Below are 13,104 nucleotides of genomic sequence, written 5' to 3'. Positions count from 1 at the left end.
TCGTGATTCAGATAGAGCATGACATTTTAAGCAACTTTCTAATTTACTCCTATTAAATTTTCTTTATTCTCTTGGCATCTTTATTTGAAATGCAAGAATGTAAGTTTAGATGCCGGCCCATTTTTGGTGAACAACCTAGGTTGTCCTTGCTGATTGGTGGATAAATTCATCCACCAATCAAAAACTGCTGTCCAGAGTGCTGAACCAAGAAAAAAAGCTTAGATGCCTTCTTTTTTTATATAAAGATAGCAAGAGAACGAAGAAACATTGATAATAGGAGTAAATTAGAAAGTTGCTTAAAATTGCATGCTCTATCTGAATCACAAAATAAATGTTTTGGGTTCAGTGTCCCTTAAAGGGACATGGTACTAAAACATTTTCACTGTATTATCCAAATGATTATGTTACATCTTATTTTATATTTTTAAATGGATGTTCCTGCACTTAAAAGGGATAGAAAAGTCAAAATGGAAGTGTGCATAGGCCCATTTCAATTTGAAATAGAAGCATTTTTGCAATATACTTTTATCCGCAAACGTTATTACTGTTTTTCTGCGGTATACGCAAATATACTGTGAGGGCCTGAGCACCAGTATTCAAGCTCAGAGAGCTGAAGATAGGGTTGCCACCCAACCCTTAAAGGGACACTAAACCCAAAAAAATGTATTTCATGATTCAGATAGAGAATGCAATTTTAAGCAACTTTCTAAATTACTCCTATTATCAGTTCTCTTGCTATCTTTATTTAAAAAGCAGGAATGTGATGCATAGGAGCAGGACCATTTTTGATTGAGAACCTGGTTTATTCTTGCTTATTGGTGGGTAAATGTCAGCCTCCAATAAGCAAGTGCTATCCATGGGGCTGAACCTACAATGGGCTGGCTGCTAAGATTTACATTCCTGCTATTAAAATAAGGATAGCAAGAGAATGAAGAAAAAATAATAATAGGAGTAAATTAGAAAGTTGCTTAAAATTTCATGCTCTATCCGACTCATGAAAGAAAAAAATTTGGGTTCAGTGTCCCTTTAAAATACAGAACACTTATGAGTTACACATGTTGCAGGGTGTGCAGGGAGGAATAGGAATAGTGCTGTCCAGAAACACAATACATGTTCCTCCCTGCACACCCTGCAGCATGTGTAACTCATAAGTGTCCAGGAAAACATGGCTGAGGTGGCAACTCTAGCTGAAGATGTTGTGTATTGTGTCTGTGAAGACATCATTTGTATCATAGAAGCCTACACTGACTCTCTGAGCAGGTATACTGATGCACAGCCTTCACAGGATATGTGCGTATGCCGCAGAAAAACAATAATTACTTTTACTAGAAGCATTTTTGCTAATGAAAGTATATTGCAAAAATGATTCTATTTCCCATTGAAATGCACCCATGCACATTTCAATTTTGACCTTTCTATCCTTTTAACAAAACATTTTTTTTCCTCTGGGAGTTGTCTGTCTGTATCAGCCAGTGAGCAGTAGAGTCCTGGGATTCAGTTGTAAATAAACATGCACTTCCTGTTAGTTTTACTTTAAACAGCTTTTACTTTATCATGCAGAAATTTATTTTTTAACATAATAGAAAATATTGAACATCTCTCTTTAATAATATCTGTAATAAGGTTAAATAAGGAATGCATTATGTATTTATTTGTGTTATTAGGAGCAGGCTCATGAACAGTTAGTCATTTACTTGTATCTAGGATTAAAGGGACAGTCTATGCAAAAAATGACATGATCAGTGTTTCTCAACTCCAGTCCTCAAGTACCCATAACAGGCCAGATTTTCAGAATATCTTAAAGGGACAGTAAATATTTTCATTATTTTCATGATTCAAAGAATTTTAAAAAGGCAGTTTCAGAGCTGCTTATCTCACTATACAGAGTCACTATATTATACCCTTACTGTATAATATAATACTCAAAAAAAAAATTGTGACTTCTCTCTGCATTTGGCAGTTTTGTTAGCTGCCGAATGTGGAATAAGACGGCCACTCGCGGCATTTAGCTCTTTCTGGAGACGGATCTGAAAAGAGCCAAATGCCGCAAGTGGCGCCTTATTTCGCATTTGGCAAACAAAACTGCAGAATGCACATTCCTAATAATCAAACCTTTAAGGGACACTGAACCCAAATTTTTTCTTTCGTGATTCAGATAGAGCAGGCAATTTTCAGCAACTTTCTAATTTACTCCTATTATCAAATTGTCTTCATTCCCTTGGTATCTTTATTTCAAAAGCAAAAATCTAAGTTTGATGCCGGCTCATTTTTGGTGAACAACCTAGGTTGTTCTTGCTGATTGGTGGATTAATTTAAACGACCAATAAACAAGTGCTGTCCATAGGTCTGAACCAAAAAATAGCTTAGATGCCGTCTTTTTCAGGTAAAGATAGCAAGAGAACGAAGAAAAATTGCTAATAGGAGTAAATTAGAAAATTGCTTAAAATTGCATGCTCTATCTGAATCATGAAAGAAAAAAATTGGGTTCAGTGTCCCTTTAGTCACCTAGAGACATGTATACAAAATGTACCTGCTGTAACAAATTAGTCTGATTGGAAAGACATTCCAATGCTAAAATTAGATACTCTAAAATGAACAGTGATTTACATGATTTGGGGTCAGGTGGCTTTGGCTTGACTTTATTTTATCCGTATCTGATTCTGGAGAGGTTATTCTATGGCAACCTGGATTAGCAATGGCCATCACATTCTTTGTCTTAAAGGGACATAAAACCGAAAATTTTCTTTCATGACTCAGATTGTTTAACAGCTTTCCAATATACTTCTATTATCGAATTGTCTTTGTCTTCTCTGTGCACATGTCTGCAGCACTGGTATATGGCGACAGTTTTGCAAGAATGTTATACATTAGCAAGGACACTAGATGGCAGCACTATTTCCTGTCATATAGACATGTGCATGCAATGCTTTTTTTTTTAGGAGGTTCTTCTTCATCCTCGTCCTCCTTTGTTGAAGAGATATTTAGATAGGTATATCTAGATATCTCTTCAACAAAGAATAACAAAGCAAATGTGATAATAGAAGTTAATTGGTAACTTTATTTAAATTGTATGCTCTATCTGAATCATGAAATGGAAACTGTCCCTTTAATATTTGTCTTAAACATGGGATTTTTTTTTAAAGTAATTTTGCACTAATTTTCCTGACTTGAAAAAAAATAATTAACAAATGTCCCCCCCCCCATTCTTGCAGAATTTGGGATGTTCCTAGAAAAGTGTGAAGGAGACCTCTGTGATTTGCGAGAGGGAAGTACACCAACCTCTGTCCCACCAGAAGGGGAAGAAGAAGAACCCCCTAAAAAGAAGCATCGCAGGAACCGCACAACATTCACTACCTATCAGCTCCATGAATTAGAACGAGCCTTTGAACGATCCCATTACCCAGATGTGTACAGCCGAGAGGAGCTTGCCATGAAGGTCAGCTTACCAGAAGTCAGAGTCCAGGTATGCACAACTGATAACTGTTTCCAATTTACAGCTAATCACTATACAAAAGTAATGTCCTGGTAATTCCCTTTCAAATCTGTAGTGTTCCTTTGTGTTTATCACTGAAATTATTTACACACAACTACCGCAGTCATATGACAAATGGTTGTAAAAGCTTCTCTGGAGTCCCCCTTTGTTCAGAAACAGCAGACAAGCATGGCTTTGCCATTGGTATTTGGCAATTAGAAGGCCACTAATTGCAGCTGCACACCAAACTTCTGAAATTCCCAACAGTTAGGGGGTTAATCAGTTAGTGTGTAATGTTAATATTTGCTCTAGTGTAGGGATTACCCTCCCACCTGTCACCTCCCACTCCCTGATCCCTACCTAATCCCTCCCAAACAGCTCTTTTCCCTCCTCACCTCCCCAGAATCATCAGTGGTCACCATCATTTTAGGTACCGGTGGACAGTCTGCCAGTATGTAGTTCAGGGCTTTTTTTTTTTTTTTTTTTTTTTTTAACATTTATGTAGTGTAGGGGGATCCCTCCTCACCCTCCCAAACAGCTTTTTAACCCTTCTTCCTCCCACTGCTCCCTGCCATGTTTCTTACTGGCTGCTAGTTTGCCAGTAACAAATTATTCTTATTTTCTTACTGTATATTTAATATATCTTTTTTTTTTACTGTAGTTTATGGACTCCCCTCACCTTTCCCCTCCAAGATCTGAAGCATAGGTTTCCCATTCAGTCATTTTTTTCTGTAGTGTATGGACCCATCCCTCCCTCTCCTTTCAAAATAATTTTCCGTAGTGTAAGGAACCCCGCTCCTCCCTCCTCTTGCTCCACTGGATCGCCCACCCACCTCCCTCCACTTCCACTCAGCACCAATGGATGATCACAGGGGCATATTACTGGATAGGCCAACAAGGCCGGTGCCTAGAGTAGCAAATTTTGGGGGGCGGCACTTGCCCACTACACTTAGTAGTCTGGCTGCTTTTAATTTTTTTTTAGCTTGTCGCCGAGGTAACGTGACGTTTTCGACCAGCCAACAAAGCTTCCACTATCTGCCGCACATGGCTGGGGAATCAAGCACATGTGCACGTCTCCCAGTCCAGTCGGCAACGCAACGGGGTTAGGTGAGTCCGTGAGAGACAGGAGGAGAGGTGGCTCAGCTCACTGATTCGGTGGAGCAGCGGAGCCAGTGGCTCGGACAACAAACTCAGGTAGGGGCCGGGCACTCAGTCTCTTCCACAGAGTTTAACATTAACTCTGAGTCTGAGATAGGGTTATAATATAACCTCCCCTCTTAGCATCCAGGCGGGTTTATTTCAACGCAGTGTGCATTACTTAGTATTGTTTACAGAGACTGAGATGATTGAATGAAGTCAGATTAAAAAGGGCTCAGAATATCATCTTACAAACTATCACATGGAGAGTCACTTGTCAGACTCGTCACTCACTGTCCGGTGAAATTATCCTCCTTCTATTTGCTCTAATGTTGGTTCCAAAGCTGAGGAACGGCCAGTTTCCACTTAGATATTTTCATATAGCTTGAGAGTGGGAACTTTTTTTTCCAATTAATTAGTATTATTATTTATTTAATTAGGATCACACTGCTTGACTATTTGATTATTTCTTCTTCTACTTATTTGTTCTTCTACACATTTCTCCAGTACATAGTGGGGTTTGGAATACCCACTTTTATCTTTTTGCTACAGACTTTCTGCAACTCATTAATTTTAGTGCAGTTGGGATTTATGAATACTCTTATGTATTTTTGGTTTTGATTTATTGCTGAATAATTATTAATTTATTATTTGTTGCAGATATATTTTTTGTGCATATTTAATTTTTTCTTCAGGTTGGTAATATATATACACGCATCATACATACCCTGACCAAAAAATATTGTGGCCGAGAAACAGCCTAAAACCCTAGTTGAAGGGGGTGTTGGGGCAGCAGAATTTTGAGTGCCTAGGGCAGCACAAAAATCTAAATACGCTACTCCATAATCATTACAGATGTAATATGTCACTGTTTGTAAAAATCAGCTATCTAGCTTCATATGGCAAGGCAGCATGATCCTTCTGCACCGTGGCTGCGGCTCCCACTGTCTAACCTGATAGCGGGAACTGAGACATACACCTCTGTGCTGGACGTAGGTACTAAATCAACACAACAGTACGCTGGACAAAGTATTATGTGACGTAGTACCTACGTTTATATGGCGCAAGGGGCTAAACACCTCTTGCTTTTGTGTGAAATTGTGCTTCTCTTACTCTTCCTAAAGAGGCCAAAGAGAAAATTCCATAACCTTCAAATGCTGCATCAATTAGCTGGCAATGTTCAGTATTTTCAAAACCTAGGTTACAGGTTTTGCTTTTTTGGCCTCTCTAGGAAGTCTGGGACAAATCACAATTTACACAAATGAGGTGTTTAATGTCCCTTCAATTTTTGCAAAGACTTGGAACATATTATGGAATTCTCCCATGGGATATTTAGTTATTTCTTCATGGGTAGAGAGTTTTCACAGAAACTTGCTAGTGTTACAAGTAGAGAGAGAATGAAGTCCTAGTCGTTTAGTAGGGTGCAAGAACAGGGCTTGGATACCCCGTGCAGATTCTCTTCAGGAAGCCCAAGTGTAATTTTAAATTAAATGCATAAAAGGATAGTAAAATCACAATAAAATTAATTATACACTGTCTGCATTTATCATTGCACAAGCAGTTCTTGTAAACTACTTGTGCAATGCCGCCCCTGCAGATTCGCGGTCAATCAGCCTGATCATATAGGATAGGGCGGATTGATGGCCGCAGCCTCAGAGCAGGCGGACCAGTTATGGAGCAGGCCGAGCAGCGGTCTTAAGACCGCTGCTTCATAACTGCCGTTTCCGGTGAGCCTGAAGATTTGCACAGAAACAGGGGCATCAAGCTCCATTCGGAGCTTGATAATTCGGCCCCAGAGCATGCACTTTTAAACAACTTTCCAATTTACTTATCTTTGTTTTGTTGGCATCCTCTGTTGGAAGGCATACTTATAGGTAGGCTCAGGAGCAGCAATGCACTACTGGGAGCTAGATGTGGATTAGTGTCTGTACAAATAAGCCTCTTGTCATTAGCACACCTGATGTGTTCAGCTAGCTCCCAGTAATGCATTGCTGCTCCTGAACCTACCTATACGTATGCCTTCCAACAAAGCAAATTAAACTGAGAGCTTCTAAGTAAGTTTTTAAAAGGTTTTACACTGGATATTTATGTCAGTATCTGTGCATATTATTCTTTATAGTAGTGTCTATTACATGCAGTCTTACAAAACTTTCTATCCCTTTAAACAACTTTCCAATTTACTTCTGTTTTTAAATTTGGTATCGTTTGTTAAAAAGCACACCTAGGTAGGCTCAGGTGCAGCAATGCACTGCTAAGAGCTAGCTGCACATATTTGCCTCTTGTCATTGGCTCACATAGCTTTAGTTGAAATAATTTTTATTGTGAGACATACATAGAAAAAGTTAGAAGTCATTGTACATTACATATGAAACATCATAAGGAGAAACAGTCTCCCTCATTAATCTCGCATGGGACTAGTCCCCTACTTGTCCTTTAGAGCTGCATAGACAAGTTGTCCTGAGGGGGGACTTCTCTAATAGTGTCTATATCAGTTCCTAAAGTAGTCCCAAAGAGTCTGCAATTTAGTATGTCCCAACAATTAAACAGAGGTTTTCTGAGGAAGAGGTGGAGACAGTGGTCGCAAAAAATTTCCCTCTCATTTTCCATTGAGAGTCCCTCTCTTCCTATTAGTATTCTCATCTCTCTTCAGAACCTCTCTTTTTCCTCATCAAAAAGGCACAACAATAAACTACAAACACTTTAACACAAGAAACAATCAAAACCAAAATCAGAAAAAATAAAAATAAATATTAAATATGAAAATAAAATAAAAATAAAATAAACTTGCCTGCTTCTCCTAAGCTTCACCCTGTAGATCCACGGAAGGAGCTCCCCACTTTTTCAATGACCACCAGTTTTTGCTGTTAGTCAACGTCCCATGTCTCCGTGTCCTCTGTTTATGACTGTCAACCTCTTGTGACATCTGGGTTTCCTATATGTCTATCTAAGGTCCCTCAGATTCCCTTCAGTATCCAATAGTTCCATCTTTTTAAAAATCTTTTGTGAGTAGCTTGTATAAATGACACGGATTCAGATAGTGTGTAGGTAGCTTTAATCTTTTCTAATACCTCCTCCCATGAGGGTGCTCCTGTCTTCCAGTATTTAGCCACACATATCCTGGTAGCTGTGCACAGAGTACGGATAAAAGTATTTATGGCTGAATTAAAAGGAGGAATGTGTTCATTGAGTAGTGCCTGAGATGCCGTCAGTGTGATATTTTCAGATAAAACCTCACTTAATAGTTTAGATAAGTTAGTCCATATCTGTTCTATTTGTGGGCATTCCCACCACATGTGGATATATGTTCCTGTCTCCCTACACCCCCTGTAACAGTTTTTACTTCCATTTGGGATATAGTGCGATGTGACTAGTGGTGTAAGATACCATCTAAAGGTGGATTTAATACAGTTTTCTTTAAAATCTGCGCTTATTAATCCTTTCCCTGCCACCTGTAATAATGCTTCCCATTCTTCTTTCGTTTGTGTCTTATTAATATCCCGTTCCCATGACTCCATTACTGTAGTTTTAGAGGTATACTTGGCTTTCTGTATCGCTATATATATGTGAGAAATTAGTTTTTTATTTCTGGTGGTGGAGCTAGAGTAAGCCTCCAGCAATGTCAGACTTTGCCTATTGTTTCGGGGGTAAAGCTTTTGTAATGGCTGATGCTATTTGGAGGTATAAAAACCAATGTAACTTATCGGGTGTTAACTTCTCCTGTATTTGTAAATATGTGGCCATCTTACCTTTATGAAGAAAATCAGCTACCCTGTATAGCCCCTTATTTTCCCATTTTCCCACTTGTGAATGAAATTCTGAGCTTATAATAGTCCTGACTGGTCTCATCAGTGAGTCTGTCGGTAATAATTGAAGGGATGTCGTTAATGAATGCCATAAAGACATCATCTCTTCTGTAAGTCTTAAAGTCTGTTTATATCTAGGTGGTTGCCCCATATGTTCCCAGAGAATATCATCTGGGTGTTTACGTCCCAATAATAGGGTTTCCACCTGTACCCATCTCAGATCATTTGGCCTTTTCCCAAATAAAGTCGTCTGCGCTAATCTCGCCGCTTGGTAGTAGTTCAGTAGGTTTGGGACCCCTACCCCTCCGAGTTGTCTATGTAGTAGCAATATACGTGAGGGGATTCTAGCTTTTTTACTGCCCCTTAGAAAGCCCACCAGATCAGTCTGTAGTTTGTTGAGTTCTAGTAAGGGGATCTTGATCGGGAGGGCCCTAAAAAGATATAGTACTCTTGGTAAGATGTTCATTTTTATAGCAGATAGACGACCATACCAAGAAAACCCGCCCGACCTCCAGGAGTTGATGTCTTTCCTAATTGCTTTGAATAGAGGGGTGTAATTCAGTTTATATAGTTCTGTACTATCACCTGAGATTCTGACTCCCAAGTATTTAATCGCTTCTTTAGCCCAAGTAAATGTGAAATTAATTTCAATAACCTTTTTAGTATGACTAGGGAGGGCTATAGGTAGTGCTTCACATTTTTCTAAATTGATCTTGGACCCTGAAATAGTCGCATAATTTTGTAGTATTTGATACAAATGTGGTAGGGATGTCGTCGGTCTAGTCAACGTCAGGAGGACATCATCCGCAAACAAAGAGATTTTAAAGTCATTCCCCCCTATTTTTACTCCGTGAACTTCTGGTGTCAAGCGAATCTTAGCTGCAAGGGGCTCTATGCATAGCGCAAATAGTAACGGTGAAAGGGGGCAGCCCTGTCTTGTCCCATTCGGCTCACATAGCTTTAAAGGGACAGTAAACCTTAAAAATAATGTTATATAATTCTGCACATAGTGCAGAATTATATAACATTATTTAGGTGCTATAGCCATAAAAGCATTTTTTTACCGTTTAATTTGCTAAAATACAGCGCTTTTATAGACCCGCTCTCTGCTGAGCGGGTCTGTTATTTTTAGTCAGCGCATCGGGCCAGCTGTATAGTCACAGCCCGGCCCGACCGCGCCATAAGACTAAGTGCAGCTCGCTCCTGTGACAAGAGCGAACTGCACTTAGTGCTATGGCGCGGTCGGGCCGGGCTGTGACTATACAGCTGGCCCGATGCGCTGACTAAAAATAACAGACCCGCTCAGCAGAGAGCGGGTCTGTAAAAGCGCCGTATTTTAGCAAATTAAACGGTAAAAAATGCTTTTATGGCTATAGCACCTAAATAATGTTATATAATTCTGCACTATGTGCAGAATTATATAACATTATTTTTAAGGTTTACTGTCCCTTTAAGTAGACCACTGTTGCTTCTGAGCCTACTGTTCAATAAATATATACAAAGAGAACAAAGCAAATTTGATAACAGAAATAAATTAGAAACTTATTTAAAACTACATGTTCTATTTTAATTGTCAAAGCTTAATTTTGACTTTACTTTACATTTAATTCACAAGATAGGTTTATGCATATACCAGCAATGTTGAATTTCCTAATAGTCTTTTCCCACACTCGACACTCTAGTCTAATAATAAAATGTTCTAATTTAATAGAATATTTCATTTGTTATGCAACAAAATGCTTGTTGCAAACTGTGATAAACAATGGATTCAACAAATAGGTTTAACATACACACATTAGTGCATTTTCCTTTTCCATTTTTATGTCCCTTTATTTGGTTAAAGGGCAACATCAGAAAAAGAGTTCATAGGTTTAGATTGGACTTTCTGGGGTAATGTGCATAAACACTTTTCTTTTTAAAGAAATGGTAGTTTATTCATGGAATAGACTTCCAATTGAGGTGGCAAAGACAAATTATTTTAAAGGCCAGAACAGACCAGTAATAAAATGTATTAAATGGGACACAAAACCCACAAAACAATAGACCTCCAATAGCCAGATCACTATAAATATGTGCATTTTGTAATTACAATAGCGCTTCATATATTAACCATTTTTTAGTTATGAATTTTTATTGATTTCCAAACCCACCGAGCGGCAATAACTTTTAATCCTCCAATCCACATCGATAACTCCAGTTATCAAGATGGCGAATTTTCTTTGTTATGCGCAATTTAACCTTCTCGTCATAACGGACGTCACCGCAGGAAAACATGCAGACCAGCATAATCTATGGGTAAATTGTATGGGTAAATGAGGAGTCATTGTACGCTTATGCGCATGCGTGGGTAGACAAATCGATACGCGCAAGCGCATGGTAAAAAAAAAAAAACGCTGCATAATGAGATGCAAAAATTTAAATTTCTATTGGTAAGTTTGTCGGATCGCGCACCTCCCATATTTGAGAGTTGTCTGATGTGACGTAATACCCGAAAATAAAAATTAATTATTCTCAAGTTTAGAAGCTTCGTTATAAGCAGCAAATAGGTATGTTATATTTATACATGCAAAATTTCTTATTTGTGGTCAGTTGGTGCAAAAAATTAGAAAGTTTTGGAATCCTTTAAGCTTTCAGTTTAAAAGAAATAAAATCAGCAGAATTGTTATTTACAGTTATTATGCGCTTGTTCTGTGTTTATAAATTAGTTTAAAATGATTTAATTTCTTGTAAATAGCGCTACCAGACAATTTAGGATTTCAAACTGCTGCAAATTGACAAGACCAGTTATTTGTTTTACGGCGTGTGCAGGTTAAAGAATTTGCTTTTTGGCATCTCTAGGGAGTGTTGGAGAAGCACAATCATTACACTAAAGCAAAAGGTGTTTTATGTTCTTCTATTCTATTCTGCTTCTGATTCTCAAACTCATATTACCCTGTATAATAACTCCTTTTAACCTCTATAGCTCTTCCCATTGCTCCATATAATGCCTCTCTGCTACATACAAAGCCATTCTATAAATCATCAAAGAATTCTGTTTCAACATATTTCCTACCTATAAATCCTAGTATTACTTCTTATAACATCCATATAACTCATCATAATGATTTCACAGTGAAAATGGGGTAGAGCTATTGAACAATCTTAAAATCTTGCATTGGGTTAATTTTAACCTTACCCCTAACACTGAATACTGTATCATGTAGCTGTCCCCCACAATCTGATATGGTGAAAATTCTACTGTACTCCTATTGCTCCATATATTCATACGCTTTTTTTTTTTTACTTTTTATAAATGACTGCATCCTATAACTTCCATGAAATGTATATTTTTTCTTACCTGAACCTCCTTTATTATATTATATATATTCCCCCTATGTTGCAACGTATACCAGCTCCCTATTCTATCATCTTGATGTATATCTATCTTTAACACATTAAATTGTTCAAATTTTAATCCATCCCACATATATTTTATTTTGTATTTATCTTTAGATCTTTGCTCTGTAAACCAATAAAAGTTTTCCTCTTTGCTCTGCACCTTTCCTGTGCTAATCCTCAATCTACACGATCCAATTAGTGGGCACCTCGAGCCGTTAATGGAATAATCATTATCTGGGATCTGGCCTCAGCATTAACGAGGATGCTGATTGTATTTATACTAATGCTTGTGCTTTTTTTGTCCCCATTCTAACATAGAGATCTCACATTCTTTTTTTAACGCTTCTTCTATTACTTACAGGTTTGGTTCCAAAATAGACGGGCAAAGTGGAGACGCCAGGAGAAGTTGGAATCCTCTTCCACTAAGCTACACGACTCTCCACTCTTGTCATTTCCTAGAGCTCCTATGGCTCCAAATGTTGGACCCTTGGGTTCCTCTCTGCCACTGGACCCCTGGCTCACTTCTCCGATCTCTGGGGCCACTACTATTCACAGCATGCCTGGATTCATGACACCACCCCAGGCCCTCCAGCCTCCCTACCCAAGTCATGCATTCCTAAACAGTGGTCCTCCAATGCCACCCATGCAGCCACTTAGCAGTGGAACCTACCAATGCATGGGAGGTTTTGTAGAAAAGTTTCCACTTGAGGAACTGGACCAAAGAAACTCCAGCATTGCTGCACTGCGTATGAAGGCCAAGGAGCATATCCAAACTATAGATAAGACATGGCAGCCTATCTGACCTTAAACTTTTAGCTCTTTGAACTTGACAGAAAGTTAATTTGGTCTCCAATATCCCAGTGAGATATGAACTTAGAAATCCTAACCAAGGATCATTGGATGACAACATTGACCAAAGTATATACATTTGTCCTGAAGGTGAGCTGTGATCCAAGATTCACAGTAAGAGACTCATCTTAAGATGGTTGGGGCAAGTAAAATCTTAATATAGGAAACATAATGTGTATCTGTCAGCACTCTGCAAAACAAAGCACTAGTAGAGTGTCATTTTGTGGTACTCCATAACAAATAAAACATATAAAATCTATTTACAAACCATAATCCGATACCTACACACGTTGCAGAATTTCCTTCTTTCCACAAATAGTTCATTTGATGCCCTGTGTGTATAATCTTTTTAAAATGCTCTGATATAGTTGGTATAAAAAAAAAAAAAAAAGTTTTTACTCATTCTGTGTCTGACTCTTTAATGACTTAGCTAGTAGAATTAACCCATTTTAGCCAGCACAAATC

General features: G+C 38.3%; 1 protein-coding gene across 1 annotated transcript; it reads left to right on the top strand.

Annotated features, from left to right (window-relative positions):
• The first annotated feature begins 3,220 nt into the window (after window positions 1–3,220).
• Window positions 3,221–12,912, top strand: RAX2 (retina and anterior neural fold homeobox 2). The gene is made up of 2 exons (XM_053700728.1): window positions 3,221–3,463; window positions 12,152–12,912. Exons 1-2 carry the CDS (start codon window positions 3,221–3,223, stop codon window positions 12,590–12,592), a joined length of 684 nt encoding a protein of 227 aa, XP_053556703.1. The 3' UTR covers window positions 12,593–12,912.
• The last annotated feature ends 192 nt before the right edge of the window (window positions 12,913–13,104 follow it).

Source organism: Bombina bombina, chromosome 2, assembly GCF_027579735.1.
Source record: "Bombina bombina isolate aBomBom1 chromosome 2, aBomBom1.pri, whole genome shotgun sequence".
Lineage (NCBI taxonomy): Eukaryota > Metazoa > Chordata > Amphibia > Anura > Bombinatoridae > Bombina > Bombina bombina.
The sequence above is the reverse complement of the archived record's forward strand: the minus strand, read 5'-3'. Positions and strand labels throughout refer to the sequence as shown.